Source organism: Ursus americanus, chromosome 2 (genome assembly GCF_024610735.1).
Source record: "Ursus americanus isolate L20-20 chromosome 2, mUrsAme1.1.p, whole genome shotgun sequence".
In the NCBI taxonomy this organism is placed as follows: domain Eukaryota; kingdom Metazoa; phylum Chordata; class Mammalia; order Carnivora; family Ursidae; genus Ursus; species Ursus americanus.
In genome coordinates this window covers 15,638,532-15,656,659 of record NC_142128.1, presented here as the reverse complement: position 1 = coordinate 15,656,659, position 18,128 = coordinate 15,638,532, and the positions used below count along the sequence as shown (strand labels likewise).

Here is an 18,128-nt window from a genome sequence, read left to right as displayed (position 1 = left end):
TGCATATTTTATGTTTGCATATTTGTAAGCTTACATCATTCAGAAGTCTTTTTATATGGTTTTTAGCTATTTGTTTTTATCTGGTTTTTAGCTAATATCCTATGAGTTGGTTTTTAAATTAAAAGAACATTTTTTTTTTTTTTTTAAAAAGAACATCTTATGGGGAGAAAATTGCTCTGGAATGTTTTTGTTAATTTTTTTAAGCAAACAAAGAAAAAGCATACTAATAGAACATTTGAAATTTAGAGTAGTAGTATTTCTAAAGCACCATAGTTGAAAAAGAGGAGGAATTTGCACTATTGTAATGTAGACTGCACTGGTTCATCTGATAAAGCAATGGGGAATTTGCATATCCTGAGAGTTTTTCTTGCCTCTTGTTAAATTCCCAGTCCTCTTTTTTAAGCCCTTTAATACTCTTCCTCCTGCGATGCTTTGTGGTGTCTGTGGCCTTAAACAGACCTGATAAACCAATTGGAAATAATCTGTAGAAAATCACGCAGTGTTTGCATAGAAAGCCCCAGCAAAGGCTCACACCAGCCTGTCAGCATCCCAACCTTGCTTTGCGGCACTGGGTAAGCTCCTGAGCATTTGTCTGCTGTTCGGAATCCCAGTGTATTAGCGCTCCTAGCATGATCCAGCCAAGGGCAAAAAAGATCATTTTGGTGTAGATCAAGTTAAAGATCAGAATTACAAATATGCTGTAATAGCCCTGACCAGAGATGACGGTCATCCCTTATAAAAGGGACTGTGCAAAAAGAATGGGCACAGACTCAAAAGACTACATTCTGTATCATTCCATAAACAAGACGTTCTGGAAAAAGCAGAACTATAGGACATAGAACAGATCAGTGGTTGTTAGCAGTCAGAACTGTGGAGAAGGGTTGATGACAAAAGGAGTGGGAGATACAGGCTTCCAGTTGTGAAATGAATAAGTCACTGGTATGAAAGGTACAGCATAGGGAATAGAGTCAGTGGTGTTCTGATACCATTGTATGGTGACAAGTGGTAGCGACAGTTACGGTGAGCACAGCGTACAGACTTGTTGAATCACTATGTTGTACACGTGAACGTAATGTAACAATGTGTATCAACTATACTTCAATTTTTTTTTAAAGATTTTATTTATTTATTCGACAGAGATAGAGACAGCCAGCGAGAGAGGGAACACAAGCAGGGGGAGTGGGAGAGGAAGAAGCAGGCTCACAGTGGAGGAGCCTGATGTGGGGTTCGATCCCAGAACGCTGGGATCACGCCCTGAGCCGAAGGCAGACGCTTAACGACTGTGCCACCCAGGCGCCCCAACTATACTTCAATTTTTAACACCCAAAAAGGGGAATTTTAGGGACTGGTCCGTATCTTCTTATGGTGGTGGTTACAAAACTGCATTTTGCCAAAACTTGTAGAAGCGTATGCCAAAAAAGAGTAAATTTCACTGTATGTAAATCTGAATTAAAATGAAGAAGAGAAAAGGATACAGCTTGTCATTTGAATGTGGTGATGTGAGATTAGGAAGAAGATGAGTCTCATCCATGTTCTGATTTTTTTTAATTGAAGTGTAGTTGACATACAATATTATATGTTTCACGTATTACTTAGTGATTCAACATTATATACAGTATGAAATGATCACCCTAAGTCTACTTACCATCTGTCACCACACAAAATTATTACAGTATTAGTGACTGTATTCCCTAGGCTGTACTTTACACCCCCTTATTTTATTTTATAAATGGAGGTTTGAACCTCTTGATCCCTTCACCTAGTTCACCGTTCCCCCTGCACCCACAGCCACCAGTCTGTGCTCTGTATCTATGTCTATGTGCTCTTTGTTCATTGGTTTTGTTTTTTAGATTAAGTGAAATTGTATGGTATTTGTCTTTCTTAGTCTGACATTTCACTTAGCCTAATACCCTTGTGATCCATCAATGTTGTCACAAGTGGTGAGATTTTATTCTTTTTTTTATGGAGGGCGCCTGGGTGGCTCAGTCAGTGAAGTGTCTGCCTTCGGCTCAGGGGTCCTGGGATCCAGTTCCGCATCAGGCTTCTTGCTCAGCAGGGAGCCTGCTTCTCCCTCTGCCTGCTGCTCCCCTTGCTTGTGTTCTTGGTCTCTCTCTCTCTCTCTCTGACATAAATAAGTAAATCTTTTTTTAAAAATTTATTCTTTTTTATGGCTGAATAATTTTCACGCACGTGTGTGTGTCTTACAATATGTAATATTGTATATGTATATGGTATAGATATACACACACCGCCTCTCTTTATCTACTCATCCAGCAGTGGGCTTAGGTCTTAGGTTGCTTCCATGTCTTGGGTGTTCTAAATAATGCCGCAGTGAACATAGGGGTGCATATATCTTTTCTAATTAATGTTTTCATTTTCTTTTTTTTTTTTTTTTTTAAAGATTTTTTATTTATTTATTCGACAGAGAGAGAGACAGCCAGCAAGAGAGGGAACACAAGCAGGGGGAGTGGGAGAGGAAGAAACAGGCTCACAGCGGAGGAGCCTGATGTGGGGCTTGATCCCATAACGCCGGGATCACGCCCTGAGCCGAAGGCAGAGGCTTAACCGCTGTGCCACCCAGGCGCCCCAATGTTTTCATTTTCTTTGGGTAAATACTCAGAAGTGGGGTTGCTGGATTGTATGGTGTTTCTATTTTTGATTTTTGGAGGAACCTCCACATTCTTCTGTAGTAGTTGCACTAATTTGCACTCCCGACCACAGTGCACGGGGATTCCCTTTTCTTCACATCCTCGCCAAACTTGTTTTTTACTGCCCTTTTAGATACCAGCCATTCTGACAGGCGTGAGGTGATATCTCACTGTAGTTTAGATAAACATTTCCCTGAGAATTTGTGATCTAGGCCATCTCTATGTCTTTTTTGGAAAAATGTATATTGAGGTCCTCTGCCCTTTTTTTTTTTTAAAGATTTTTTATTTATTTACTTGACAGAGAGAGAGACAGCCAGCGAGAGAGGGAACACAAGCAGGGGGAGTGGGAGAGGAAGAAGCAGGCTCCCAGCGGAGGAGCCTGATGTGGGGCTCGATCCCAGAACGCCGGGATCACGCCCTGAGCCGAAGGCAGACGCTTAACGACTGAGCCACCCAGGCGCCCCCCCCCCGCCCATTTTTTTAATCAGATTGGTTTTTGGTGTTGAGTTGTATAAGTTCTTTATATATTTTGCATATTAACGCCTTATTACATAAATTATTTATGAATATCTTCTCCCATTCAGTAGGTTGCCTTTTCATTTTGTTGATGGTTTCCTTTGCCGTGAAAAAGCTTTTTAGTTTGATGTCCCACTTGCTTATTTTTGCTCTTGTTTCCCTTGCCAAAGAGACAGATACAAAAAAAATTTATTGTTAAGACTGATGTCAGGGGGGCGCCTGGGTGGCACAGTGGTTAAAGCATCTGCCTTCGGCTCAGGGCGTGATCCCGGCGTTACAGGATCGAGCCCCACATCAGGCTCCTCCGCTATGAGCCTGCTTCTTCCTCTCCCACTCCCCCTGCTTGTGTTCCCTCTCTCGTTGGCTGTCTCTATCTCTGTCAAATAAATAAATAAAATCTTTAAAAAAAAAAAAAAAGACTGATGTCAGGGCACCTGGGTGGCTCAGTTGGTGAAGCGTCTGCCTTCAGCTCCGGTCATGATCCCAGAGTCCGGGATCGAGCCCTATGTCGGCAGGGAATCTGCTTCTCCCTCTGCCCCTTGCCCTGCTCGTGCTCTCGTTCTCTCTCAAACAGATAAACAGAATCTATAAAAAAAAAAAAAACAACACGACTCATGTCTAAGAGTTTACTGTCGATGTTTTCTTTTAGGGGTTTATGGTTTCAGGTCTTACCTTAAGGTATTTAATCCATTTTGAGTTTGTTTCTGTATATGGCGTAAGAAAGCAGTCCAGTGACATTCTTTTCCATGTAGCTGTCCAGGTTCCTTAGCGCTGTATGTTGAAGAGACTTTCCTTTCCCCCTTTGTGTATCCTTGCCTCCTTTGTCACAGATTCATCGATCATACAGCCGTAGGTTTATTTCTGGGCTCTCTATTCCATTGACCTGTGTGTTTTTATGCCAGGAGCATAGTCTTTTGATTACTGTAGCTTTGTACTATAGTTTGAAATCCAGGAGCAGATACCAATTAATTATTTGTTCTTCCTTCTCAAGATTGGTTTGGCTCTTCAAGGTCTTTTGTGGTTCCATACACATTTTAGGATTATTTGTATTTTGGTAGGGATTGCATTGAATCTGTAGATTGCTTTGGGTAGGATGGACATCTTAATAGTATTAATTCTCCCAATCCATGAGCACGGACTGTCTTTCCATTTATTTATTTATTTGTGTCACTCAGTTTGTTTCATCAAAGTTTTATAATTTTCAGAGTGCAGATCTTTCACCTCCTTGGTTAATTTATTCTGAGGTATTTTATCACCCAGGCTCTAATTTTAAAATCTTGTTTTCAGGTTATATACACCTCTATACATTTCCCATAAAAGAGTCTCTAAACATGCACTTTGAGATTTTAAGTACAAAAATAATATATGTAAGAGTATATGTATAGTCCAGAAGGCTATACAATGAAAAGGAAAAACTCTACTCCCACCCCATGCCCGGTCACGTTGCCCAGATATCACTACTATTACAGTTCACTTTGTGTATTTATGGTACGGTTCCGTACCTGCTTTTTCCACATAATTTATTTTCAGAAATATCAACATATCATTGCGTGTAGATCTGCTTCATCCTTTTTAATGATTGCATTCTATTCTGATTTTGGATATGCCAAACTTATTTGACCAGTCCCTGTTAGTGGATATCTAAATTGCCCATACCAGGAAAAAACTGGAAACATGCCGCTAGTAAAATTTCTTGTGCATTCAAGTTTGTGCAGTCGTCTAAATAATGCTGCCTGTAAGACATGACTACTAGTACAATTATTGGACTGAAAGGCCCACACAGATTTAATTTTGGTGCAGATAATGCCACGCTGCCCCCCAGGGAGATGTGGAATCCCACTAGCAAGCGTATGGAAGTTAAACATGCCCTTCAAAGTTCATAGTTAAAGTATAGTTTGTTACTTCAAATTTATCCTCACTTTCTCACAGTAGGTATAGTAGAAATTCAGTTATAAGATGAAAATTAGAAAATTGTGTGTCAATGAAATTTGTATTCTTAGGTTTTTTGGGTTTTTTTAAGATTGATTTTTTTATTTATTTGAGAGAGAGAGAGAGGGCCAGAGAGAGAGCACAGGCAGGGGGAACAGCAGAGGGAGAGGGAGAAGCAGATTCCCCGCTGAGCAGGGAGCCCGATGCGGGGCTCGATCCCAGGCCCCTGAGATCATGCCTGAGCCGAAGACAGACGCTTAACCGACTGAGCCACCCAGTGCCCCAGTATAATTTTTTTAAAGAAAGAATTACTTCATTTCCCCTGTGTATTTTCACATGTATTTATTGTGGTAGAGTGTATAGAACATAAAACTTGCCATTTTAATCATATTTAAGTGTGCAGTTCAGTGGTAACATTAAGTAAATGCACACTGTTGTGCAATTGTTACCACCATCCATCTCCAGAACTTTTTCATCTTCTCAGACTCTGTACCAATTAAACGATAACTCCCCATTCTCCTCTCACCTCAGCCTCTAGCAACCACTATCCTACTTTCTTTCTCTATGAACTTGACCACTCTAGGTTACCATTTTTTTTCTATGTCAGAAATTGCTCTGGAGGAGGGAAAAACACATAGCAGAAATGCAAAAATAAACACGAACTCTCTGTGAAAAGGTGGTCAGCATCACTGATCATCAGGGAAATGCAAATCAAAACCACGATGAAATATCACCTCACACCTGTCAAAATGGCTGGTATCAAAAAGATAAGAAATACTGACTGTTGGCAAGGTTGTGGGGAAAAGGGAGCCCTCATGCGCTGATGGTGGGAATATAAATTGGTTCAGCCATTGTGGAAAACAATATGGAGGGTCCTCAAAAAATTAGAAGTAGAAATGCCAAGGAGAGTAGGAGGTACAAGGCTTGCAGTTATGGAATGAATAAGTCCCAAGGATGAAGGGTACAGTGTTAGAAATATAGGGAAAAAGAAAAGAAATACCATACAATCTAGTAATTCCACTACTGGGTATTTAACCAAAGAAAATGAAAACACTAATTTAAAAAGATCTATGCACCCATATGTTTATTGCAGCATTATTTACCCTAGACAAGATGTGGAAGCAACCCAAATGTTTATGAATAGATGAATGGATAAAGAAGATATGGTATATATAGTTTTACATATATATACACACACATACACACAATGGAATACTATTCAGCCATAAAAAAGAATGAGATCATGTGACAACATGGGTGGAACTGAAGGGTATTGTGCTAAGTAAAATAAGTCAGAGAAAGACAAATACCATACAATTTCACTTACATGTGGAATCTAAAAAAACGAACAAAGAAACAAACTCTTAACTATAGAGAACAAAGTGGTGATTACCAGAGGGGAGGTGGGTGGAGGGGGGATGGGCAAAATAGGTGAAAGGGATTAAAAGGTACAAAATTCCAGGGGTGCCTGAGTGACTCAGTTGGCGAAGCATCCAGTTTGGGCTCAAGTCAGGATCTCAGGGTCATGAGATCAAGCCCCATGTCGGGCTCTGCGCTCAGCACAGACCCTGCTTGGGAATCTCTCTGTCCCTCTGCCCATCTCCCCATACTAGTCTCTCTCTCTCTCAAATAAGTGAATAAAATCTTAAAAAAAAAAAAAAAAAAAGAGAGATACAAACTTCTAGTTATAAAATAAATAAGTCACGGGGATGAAAATTACAACATGGGGAATGTAGTTGATAATATCGTAGTAATGCTGAACGATGACATGGTATCTGTACTTATATAGCTTAATGTGTAGAATTGTTGAATCAATATGTTGTATGCCTGAAACTAATATAACATTATATGCCAACTCTATAACTTAAAAAAAAGAAAAACCCTCTCTTAGGAGAACCGCAAGTTACATCTCTTACACTTGACCCCCGCTGTTTGGGTTGTGCACTGTCATAGTGGAGAGTGGACACTTCGTGGTATCCCAGCTTCTGTAACAGTGCCTGCAACAGGTGCTCAAGGCATGTTTGCCGAATGGATTGATTTTATGAAAACAGGGTACTATGTGACATTACCTGAAGACGCTGAACTCTTCATACCGCTAATAAGACTCAGATTTTTAAATTTGTTATTCCGTAGGAGCTTGACGTCGTCCAGTAATCGACGCCGAGAAGACAGCTGGTTAAAATCCTTATTTGTCCGGAAAGTCGATCCAAGAAAAGATGCTCACTCTAATCTCCTAGCCAAAAAGGAGACAAGCAGTCTGTACAAATTGCAGTGTGAGTTATAGGTTGGCTATCTTCATAGTTGGCTTTTTTCCCTTTGTTCATAAGTTTATCGTTGAATTTTCTTTTGTTTCAGTTCACAATGTTAAACCGGAATGCCTAGAAGCATACAACAAAATTTGGTGTGTATACCAGACTATCCTTTACTTGGGGAAAATTAACAATCTGAATATTTGTTGGTTCAGCTAACACTGGATAACAGAAGTGAGATCTTTGATCCCTCTTCTTGGAGCTGAATGTTCAGAGGCTCTTAAGTTGAGCTCTGTATGGGATTGCCAAGGGCGTTTTGATTTTAAGGCCTCACACGGCTAACTCATCACGTAAGCTCTCAGACGTTAGAATGTTCTAGACTCTTAAGGTTGGAAGGAACCTTATAAGGCCGTCTAGTCCATCTCCTCATCCATGCATGAGTCCTTTCTGCAGACCTTCCTGACTGGTGTTTAAGCACATTCATACGTCCCATCTCTGGATAGCCTTGAGCGTTAGGAATTAGAACTCACATCCCCATGATCTCCATTGTTTCCAGTTTTACTCCTAAGTAAAACTGCCACATGCAAATCCTGAAGGTGAACGTAGGCCCATTTCTGCCCAGGTCTTCATTCACCAGGATTCAAGTCCCTTTGGCTGATTCTCCAAGGATAATGAGATCCATATGCTTTTACAGAATTTGTAAACTTCAAAGAGAGAATTAAGTGCATTGATTCTTAATTAAGCTAACAACTTGTATTTTAATGATCAGTTGTGAGCAAACATCATTAAAAAGCATTTTTTTACCTTTCGTATCTGCTACTTTCATGAGAAAGCAAATGATTTTGTCACCAGAATCAGCATAATTTTCAGATGCAAAAATCTTTTGTTGTTTTATTTGGGGAGGCGGTTCATGAACCAGAACATTAGCAGAGAGGTTCTTAATCACCTCAGCACAGTTCTCTTTATTAAACAATGTCCTAAAATAAAGCAGATGCTTATTTCTAAATCCTTTCTCATAAAATGGAATTTCTTGTCTATGCTATCGTTTCCCTGCATTTTCTTTCCTGTCCTGTTTGTTATCACTTCGTCTCCTGTCTCAGATTTTCATTTCCTGTCTATTCATATTTCCGTTTGGGTGTCTTCCTCTCCCTTCAAACTCAACACGTAGCAGCACCTGGCTCTTCCCACTTCCCACATGCGTCACTCACCATGGTTTCATTTAACCTTTTCCTGAGTTCTTTGCAATTGGTTGCTAAGAGCCGTGCAGTCTTCATTTGACATGCATTTTGGTTCTATTTCATTTCCTTCTCCATCTGCCTCTCGTAGCCCGGTGAGCCCCATTTCTTAGTAACCTCCTTGCTGACTGCCTTCCTGGCCTCAAGGCGGTCCCTGTACCTTACCCCACACCCAGTCCATTCCTTACAAGTTTGTCCAGCTCATCTCCCGAGTTCCGCTTTCTCCTTCATCGTGTTTTTTTCCTTTTCTCTGAAACTTTCAGCAGCTCTCTGTTTCCAGTACCTAAAGGCTTAACTCCCGCCTGGTGTCGAGGGGCCCCAGCCCAGCTCTGGGTACAAGCGCTACCTGCCATACAGCCGTCATTCATGTAAGGAAGGCGGGGCTTCCAAGAGCAGCGTCGGCGTCCCCAGCAAAGCACTTACGACTTCGTATTGGCGAAAAACCTAGGCCTCATCGTCAGGCCCCGGCCCCTTCTGGACCCCACGTGGGTCATCTGTACAGATTTTCTTCTGCACTGGCTCTGATTCGGGGTTGTTTATGTCAGGACAAAAAAGGAAATCCATTTCTAGTAACTTCACATAATCCATCTTTCCCCACCTCTGATTTCCATCAGTCCCCGTGTTATTTCTAACACAAGTCGTTTTTGACCAGTACAACGATCCCACCATGTGTATTTTTTGAAGGGTGGCGTTTCAAAAAATACACATGGTGTGGTCATTGTACTGGGTCATAAACATGTGTGGGTTTTCATTTAGTTAGACCCAAGACCATTCGGAGCTTTTCTCTGTTAGCTGCATACACACTGAGTTCCGGTGCCCCAGCCTCTGGTGGTGATCACTAACTTACTTTCACTCAGCGCCAGCAGATAGTTCGAACAGGTTCCATTTCCGACCCTTGATATCCTTTTGCATTTATTGCTGAATCTGTGTTGTACTTTTTCATCATAATTTTTCTGTTCAAAAAGTGTGCAGGTTTTAGCTTTTATTTTGGGATGGCACGGTTCTGTCTCTTCCTTCTGCCTTGCTCTGTATATTAGAACTTGTACCATAGGGAGGTTTCCATGGAGCCAAGCTCTGGCACCTGTTAAATTAATATACTACCATGATGGTCATGGCTTTGCCACTGGTCCTGTACAATCACTAGTAATGAACTGGGGGGGGGGGTGCAACAGGGGATCATATGATACTTCTTAAATCCCCTCAGCGGGTTGAATTGAGTGGAACCTAATTTACACTCCATGTTGTATCTTTAATTTGGGTTCTTCGGCCATGTGGATGCCCTCGGGGACCGTTAGAGCTGGGTTGCTTCCAGACTGCGTTGGGTTCTAGCTCTGTCTTCTTCCTCCCTCCTTACAGCCAACTTGTTCTCTGCCCCTGCTACCTCTGTCGTCTCCCCGATCTTAAACATTACTTCCTTCTCTTATTTCTCCCATGTTCTTTTTCTGCTACTCCTGTTTCTCTCCTTCCTATCTTGGGAACCAGCAGAACTTAGCTCTTAGAAACTTCACCATTCCTAGGTACTTCTTCCCCCCCTCCCCCGCCCCCACGCTGAAATAGCAAATAGTAGACCCGTGTAGTTCCTGGAATCCTGGGACCTTTGGCTCTTCTTTATCCATTTTTATCACTGTACTTGAGTTGTTTACAACTGTTCTAGGTAGTTGAGGGTAACAGAAACCTAAGCCTCTGATAAGTGGGATATTAGAGCCAGTAGAATTCAGCTAAAAGGTTAATTCTGCACATAATTTTAGCGTAAATATACTCTGAGGTCAGTTGTCGGAAGAGAGTAGATGACCTTTTTCCTATTGCTGATCACGTGCTGTCTGCCTGGTATAATCTTGTCAGTTGTTTAATGAGTGTTGCTATTTCTTCTCTTTAAGTCAAGAGGTGTTGCCAAAGATTCATGAAGATAAGAGTTACCCTTGTGCTTTGGTGGGGACTTGGAACACGTGGTATGGCGAGCAGGATCAAGCTGGTAGGAAGCAGAAGTCTCTGGAATAAACACTTGTTCCCTAAGCCTTTATTGTTGATGACTTAAATAATATTCAGTGTAATGCTTTTATAATCAGAGCTTTCCGAGTCTCAGTCTAGTTTTATGGTTAAAGTAGTTTCTCCAGTAATTGATTCCAAAAACTACTTTTTGTTGTTGTTTTTAACATTTGAATCCGTTACTGAAACTTGATGGTGTGACTCGTCTGCCTGCACATGGCCCGTTCCAGTTCTGTATTGTGATAACAGTACGTGTCTGTAAACTGTTTTCAAGGTAAGAGTATCGTGAAACTCTAAATGAATGTTCTCTTTTAAAATATATTTCAGTCCACCTCTGGAGGTATGAAGGAGGCTATCCAGCCCTCACAGAGGTCATGAATAAACTCAGAGAAAATCAGGTAATGATTTGGAGAAATGTTTCCTTATTCAGACTAATGCTGTAATAAATGGTAGTACAGAATTAAATGACTGTTTCCTGTCCTCATTTTTTTTAACATTAATAAACTTCTTTGTAGTTAAAGTTTTATTATTTAGGTTCTTGAAGTCGTATTGAAACATAATTAACCAGTTGTAATACGATTAACCTAACTGTTCTTATTGTAAAAATCAGTTGTACTTTCAAACTGACGAGTTGGTACTTTGATGGTAGACACAGTCAGCCGCGCTTTACGTAACGCGGATCTGCTCCGGGAACTGCCGGCCACTCGGCGCTCCCCGGGGCTGACTTCCCTCTCCTCCCCACGCCCTTCGGTAATAGGTGCAGGTCAATGAAGAGCATTTTAACAGCCATACGTTATTAGGAAAGAAAACCTTTCACGCAGATTCCCAGTCCAAATAGAAGTGGATATTATATATTCTGTAAGAGAAGATTCTGTGGTCTCTATGTCACTTCTAGTAATACGTTGTCAGATGCTGTCGGAGGAGCTTACACGTGTAGGAAATTAAATTTGCTTACACTGTTACTTAAATCATTAGGATGGCCGTGTAGTCTGTCATCCAAATCTGGATGCTTTCGAGAGTGAAAGCGGATGCTTCTAGTTATTATGCTGGTTCAACAAAATGTAAATGGGGGGGGGGCGCTGTTGCAGGCCACCTGGGACCCTATTTATGATAGTATTATAGGAGGAACATAAATGATACTAAAGTGGATTTATATGTAAATATTAGAGGATATCATGAGCACATTTTTTATTTTCCCTCAAAGGAATTTGTGGAATTTCGCAAGGCAAGAAACAACATGCTTCTCTCGAGGAGGAACCAGCTGCTGCTGGAGTTCAGCTTCTGGAACGAGCCTGTCCCACGGTCAGGACCTAATATATATGAACTGAGATCTTACCAGCTCCGAGTAAGTCCCGGAATACGGGTTCACGGCCCTCTCGTTCTTCTGTGAGGAGGCGTGAGCACCCCTCAGTGCCAACCACAAAAGTTGGGTTGACGTTTTGTGGCGTGTGTTTGGCATAATATTTTGATTGGTTTGTTTTCTCCGCTGTCCGGTCCTTCTCTTCTTTCCTTTTTTTTAAATCATCTTCTCTCTCACTCCTTCTCTTCCGCTAAGCTCCTTTGTTTTTTATAATCTTATGTATAATGTTCATTATTTGACATTTTTCCATATAGCGTTGCTATTTTGAAGAGGAAAGACCTAAAATGCAGGACTAGCTCAAATATATAGCATCTGCTGTAGTTGCACTAGAGCCGCTATAAATGCGAGACGCTGAATGAGTGACACAGCACTGTAAGCGTCACAGGCAAGAGTACTTTGTAAGCCTTCCATGATGTTTCCCCACTAAGCACTACTAGAAAGCAAGCCCCAGATAGCAACATAGCGACATGGTTAAAAGGAGTACATGTCAGCAGTAAATCTTAGTAGTCTGATACTCACCATTATACTGGAAAAAATAGTGATTCAATTAAATTGAATTTTTTTTTCAAATTTCACAATAAAGTATGAATGGGTACCGACAGTTTATCATGAGTTCAGTACATCTAGAGAATGAGCCTAACTATGGTTTAATAACCATAATCGGATGACTTACTGTCAATACTGCCTTCTTATATGAAATAGAAGAGAATATTACTCCCACTATGGGATAGATAGGAGCATGGTGAATAATTGCTAATTTGTTACATTTTTTATTTGTTACACTTCACATTATTAAAAGTAATTTTTAAGTTGTTTTGTCATTGGATATTTTTTATACTACTGTTTCCATATTTCTTCACAGAAGAGCTAACAAACCAAAATCCAAATCTCTTTTCAGCCAGGAACTATGATTGAGTGGGGCAATTACTGGTGAGTATATTACCAGATGGTGAGTTTGTAATCTTACTATTAGATTATTTTAGGTCATAGTGTTAATTCTAGAAGGAAAATCTGGGGATAAAGCCATGATTTGATACTAGACTGTTTTATTTGATGTTTTGTTATGAAATTTTTTGAACATATGCAAAACTAGAGAGAATAATATTGTGGATCTCCCCACCTTCCATACCCATTACTTAGCCTCAATAGTTACCAACACATGGCCAATCTTGCTTAGGTCTAATTCTGCCAACCCAGATTATTTGAAGGTAAATCCTGAATAACATGTCATTTCACCCATAAATATTCTACACATATTTTACATATATATGTGGGGTAAGGATCCTGTGGGGTTTTTTTTTTAATAAAACCCCAGTGTTGCATTAAGTTATTTCATATTCCGGGATATTACCTTTTTTGACATGTTGTTTTTGTCATATAAACAGCACCACAATGACACAGTTGCTTCTTGTTGTTGTTGTTTTCCTCATTTAAGTAGCAAAGTACCAGTTTTCCCCAAACTGATCTATAAATTCACCACAATCCCAGTCAGAACCCCAGCAGGCTTCAGAAATGCAAAGGACCCAAAATAGCTAAAACAACCTTGAAAAAGAAGAGCAAAGTTGGAGGACTCACACTTCTCAATTTCAGAGTTAGACTCCAAAGCTAGAGTAATCGAGACGGTGTGGTCCTGCCTAAGCACAGGCATACAGATCCGTGGAACAGAAATACAAGCCCAGAAATAAACTCACATATGAGCCGTCTGTTTTCAGTCCATGCACCAAGTCACTTCAATGGGGACAGGTAGTCTTTTCAACAAAGGGTGCTGAAACAACTGGATATCTTTGCAAAAGGATGAATTTAGACACCTACACCTCACATATATACCAAAATTAACCGTAACAGAGTTTTTAGAAGAAAACACAGGAGAGAATCTTTGTGACCTAGGGTTAAGCAAAGAGTTCCTAGACACAACACCAAAACCACAGTCCGTGAAAGAAAATGATAAATTATAATTCATCAGAATTAAAAACTTTTATAATTCAAAGGGCATCATTTTTAAATTAAAAGGCACGTAAGTCATAGACTGGGGGAAAATTTTACAAATCATATCCGATAAAGGACTTGTATCCAGCATATATTAAAAAATCCTACAACTCAATAATAAGAAGGCAAATAACCCAGTTAAAAATGGACAGAGGATTTGAATAGACAATTCTCCAAAGATCTACAAACAGCCAAAAAGCATATGAAAAGACGTTCAGCATCATTAATCATAAGAGAAACGCAAATCAAAACCACAAGGAGGTATTGTCTCACACCCTCTCCGATGGCTGTTATCCAAAGAACAGGAAATAACAAGTGTTGATGAAGATACAGAGAAATTGGGACTTCGTACATTGTCAGTAAGGATGTAAAATGTTGCAGCCACTGTGGAAACAGTACAGGGGTTCTTCAAAACATTCCAGATAGAATTATCATATGACCCAGCAATCCTCCTTCTGGGTATATAGTCAAAAGAATTCAAAGCAGCATGTCAGAGATTTTCACATTCATGTTCATTGCAGCATTAGTCACAGTAGCCAAGAGGTGGAAGCAACCCAGATATCCTTCCAACAGATGAATGGATAAAGAAAATGTGATACATACATAGAAAGGAATATCCTGCAGCCTTTCAGAGAAGGGAATTCTGCCATGTGCTACAATGTGATGAGCCTTGAGGACGTTAAAATAAGCCAGTTATAAAAGGACAAATACTATATGATTCCACTAATGCAAATATCTAAAGTAGCCAAAGTCACAGTCATGGAAAATGAATAGTTGTGCAGGTGAAGGGAACTTGGTATTGAATGGGTGTCAGGTTTCAGTTTTGCATGATGAAAAAGTTCTGGAGATCTCTCGCCCAACAGTGTGAGTGTACTTGACTCTACTGAACTGTGAGGTGGCTGAAGTGTTTATAAAATATAATAAATTAATAATCAAAATAATAATCAGAATAAATTTTTTAAAAATGTTTTCAATGGGCAAAGGATTTGAATAGACATTTCACCAAAGGAGAGGTATAAATAAATGCCTAATAAGCACACAGACAAGTGCTCATCACGCTCAGTGATTAAGGAAATGCAGAGTAAAACCACAGGGGGTAAGACTCACACCCCTTCAGATGGCTATAACTAAAAAGGCAGATGATAACAAATGTTGGTGAGGTTGGGAATTAATCGGGGCCCTCATACACTGTGGCGAGAATGTAAAATGGCGCAGCCACTTGGGAAAACAGGCAGTTACTCCAAATGTTAAACATGGAATGACCATACGGCCCAGCAGTTCTGTTCCAAGGTATATACCCAAGAGAATGAAAGCATGCACCATATAAACTCATATACAATGATCCTAACATTTTTCATAATAACCAAGTAGCAGAAACAACCTCAATGCCCATCAGCAGAGGAACGGATAAAGAAGCTGTGGTATATCCACATAATGGAATACTATTCATCAGTAAGAAAGGGTGAACTACTCTTCCGCCATCTTTTTTCCTCTCCAAAGGAGTGAACTGATACGCACTTCAAATACGTGCTATGTGAACGAGTCCAAAGGAGCCCATAGTCCATGATTCCTTTTGTACAAAATGTCCAGAAAAGTCTCATCTATAGAGACAGAAAGATGAGTGGTTTCCTGGGCTTGGGGTGGGAACAGGAAATGAGTACAGATGGACACAAGGGATCTTAGCATAACTGGATTGCGGTGATGATCACGCAAGTCTGTAAAAATACTTAAAAAAAAAAGTACTAGACACCAAATTAGATTTTATGGTATATGAACTATACCTCAGTGAGGCTGCAGATGACACGCCTTACTGAGGAGAGTTTATACCACGAATCCAAGGGGATTCGGAATGAGGAACTTGACAAACACAACACAGTCCGGTGTGTAATCGGTGTCCGGTCTCTGCACCCCAGCACGTTGCCTCCATGCCTCTGTTGGGCACTTGTCACCCCAGGGGGGCTCCGGTTTCCAGTTCTACGACTCTGTCTACAAGGCCTGGCACATCCTGGGGGGTTGGTAAACGCCGAATGGGTGGCGGAAACGGGTGGTTACGTATGAAAGAAAGGTCAATAATTGCCAAACCTGTGAACAACCCGTGTGTCTGAGGGAAATGTAGATTCAGTACCGGTTTTATTTTATTAGTGACACTAATTTCTAATAAGAAACACTTTAAAAATTAGGAATAGAGAATATTTTATTTAAATCAGGGGTTGGCAAACTTTTCTGCAAAGAACCAGATAGTAAATATTTTAGGCTTTGTGCACCATTCTGCGTCCAAAACAATTACTTACCCTGCTGTTCTAGTCTGTTCTAGCAGCCAAGAGTGACTTGTAAATGGATGAGCTTGGCTGTGTTCCAGCAAAATTTTATGGATGCTGAAATTTGAATGTCGTGATTTTCTTGTGTCATGAAATATTATTCTGTGCATGAGATGTTTTTCAAGCATTTAAAAAGGTAGAAGTCATTCTTACCATGAGAGCAGGCTAAGAAGGTGGGATTCAGTCTGAGGGTCTGCTTCGGGAGCCCCGATCTAAATGATAAAACCATCCACTTCTTCTCTCTTAACAGCCACATTAAACTTAATGGTGAGACACAGAAAGCATGCTCACGAAACACCAGCTTTTATCATCATAATTTTATCATCCTAATTTTATATAGTTTTTGAAAATCCTATTGTGAGAAAAAAAAGCAAGTAGAAGTTATAGTAATATAAAGCCTCGGTAATTAGAGGGATGCAAGAGTAGGTTATCGGCCATTAGTGAGATATAAACCCTTTGGCTTCCTTATCTTTAAATGAGAATCTGCGACTTTTTACTTACGTCCAACTTACATGTACTCTCCTTTTTTCAGTTTTGAAATTTCTTGCTTTGAACTGTACAATTGCCAAGATCTCGTCTAGCTCCAGAAAACGGTTCTGGATTCTTTTTTTTTTTTTTTTTAAGATTTTAAGTAATCTCTATACCCAACGTGGGGCTTAAACCCACAACCCGGAGGTCAAGAGCCACACACTGTACGGACTGAGCCAGCCAGGGGTCCCTGTGATTCTTATTTCTAATAAATCTTTTCTTCTTGGGTCATCAAAGGCTACATAATGCAAGTTAGAATTTTTTTTAATTTGAAAACTAGCACATCCATATTTAATTGGATACCACTATTATAGGCACCATTTTATTAAGGGACCTTTTTTAGGGAGGGGCCTTAGAAGTGTAATAATTTAGTTGCCCACAGAATAGGATGATTCGTTAGTTCTGTTTTTGCACATTGCTAATTCAGGCTTGCCCACCGTGGACTTCACAAGGAAGTACTGAGGTTATTCTTAAGTTATTTAAACAAGTATTTATAAAGCCAGTTCAGCGTTCAATTTATATTTTGGCACATAGGTAACTATTTAAGATGGTGATCTCTTCAGTACATGCTTCCGATTATTACCAGGCTAAGGCAGGTATGTTTTCTTCGCCTACTGTAACTGAATTAGAAAAATTGACAATGGAATGAATAATCCTGAATATTTATCACTTATCAATGAAAGACAGTTTTTCTCTGAGTTAGAGTGCACGTTAAAGTGATTTGCTTAATTTCAGTAATTTACCAATCAGATTTCTAATTTTTGTGAAGTTACCGATCACTTAATTCTAAATACAAGGGTTAAAGAATTTAATACCATTTGGGGGCAGCCCCTGGGGGCAATGGCAAGAGATCCCTCCTTCACCACAAAAGGACCTGAAAGGTTGGGTCCCCCTCATGGGGATGAGAGCCGGGAATTACAAATCGTTCTTGAGGAGTCCGGACTTATCACTCCTGCTCTGGTTGCCCTCGCTCTCATCTTGTCCCCACCACTGTCTTGAGATGTTCCAATTCAGTTGCTACGAAGTTTGCCTCCGGGACGAGGATGTACTGGTCAAGCCAACTCAAATCTCTTGTCCCTCAAGAGTTAGGTCTCACTGTAGATGTTACTAGATAAGAATCCTTGTTCATCTGCCTCCAGCTCCTTTAAATTAATGAGAATGAATCCATCTGTGCAAGTCCCGTCCATTCTGGTACCTTGATGTGACAGACTTCAGCCCCAGACCTGGGCAGTGTTCATGTCAATACACTGAGAGTCTCTGAGAGACCCCAGCTGTGCTTTTCCGCGTGACCTCCTTGTATCACTTCAAGCCCCTCCCTTCATTTGCAAGTTTGCTTCTTGAAAACTGCTTTTGGAAAACATACAGTTTTTTAA

General features: G+C 40.3%; 1 protein-coding gene across 2 annotated transcripts in view; it reads left to right on the top strand.

Moving 5' to 3' along the window:
* The window catches only part of NIPSNAP2 (nipsnap homolog 2), a 35,986-nt gene that overhangs the window by 8,796 nt on the left and 9,062 nt on the right, over positions 1-18,128 (top strand). The window contains exons 2-7 of one of the 2 annotated variants that reach the window (XM_087868491.1): positions 7,203-7,366; positions 7,449-7,494; positions 10,455-10,549; positions 10,891-10,961; positions 11,768-11,908; positions 12,822-12,853. In XM_087868491.1, the coding sequence (XP_087724617.1) occupies positions 7,203-7,366; positions 7,449-7,494; positions 10,455-10,549; positions 10,891-10,961; positions 11,768-11,908; positions 12,822-12,853 (549 nt within the window). The remainder of the gene's footprint in view (positions 1-7,202; positions 7,367-7,448; positions 7,495-10,454; positions 10,550-10,890; positions 10,962-11,767; positions 11,909-12,821; positions 12,854-18,128) is intronic. The other variant, XM_045786097.2, reaches the window with a different exon arrangement.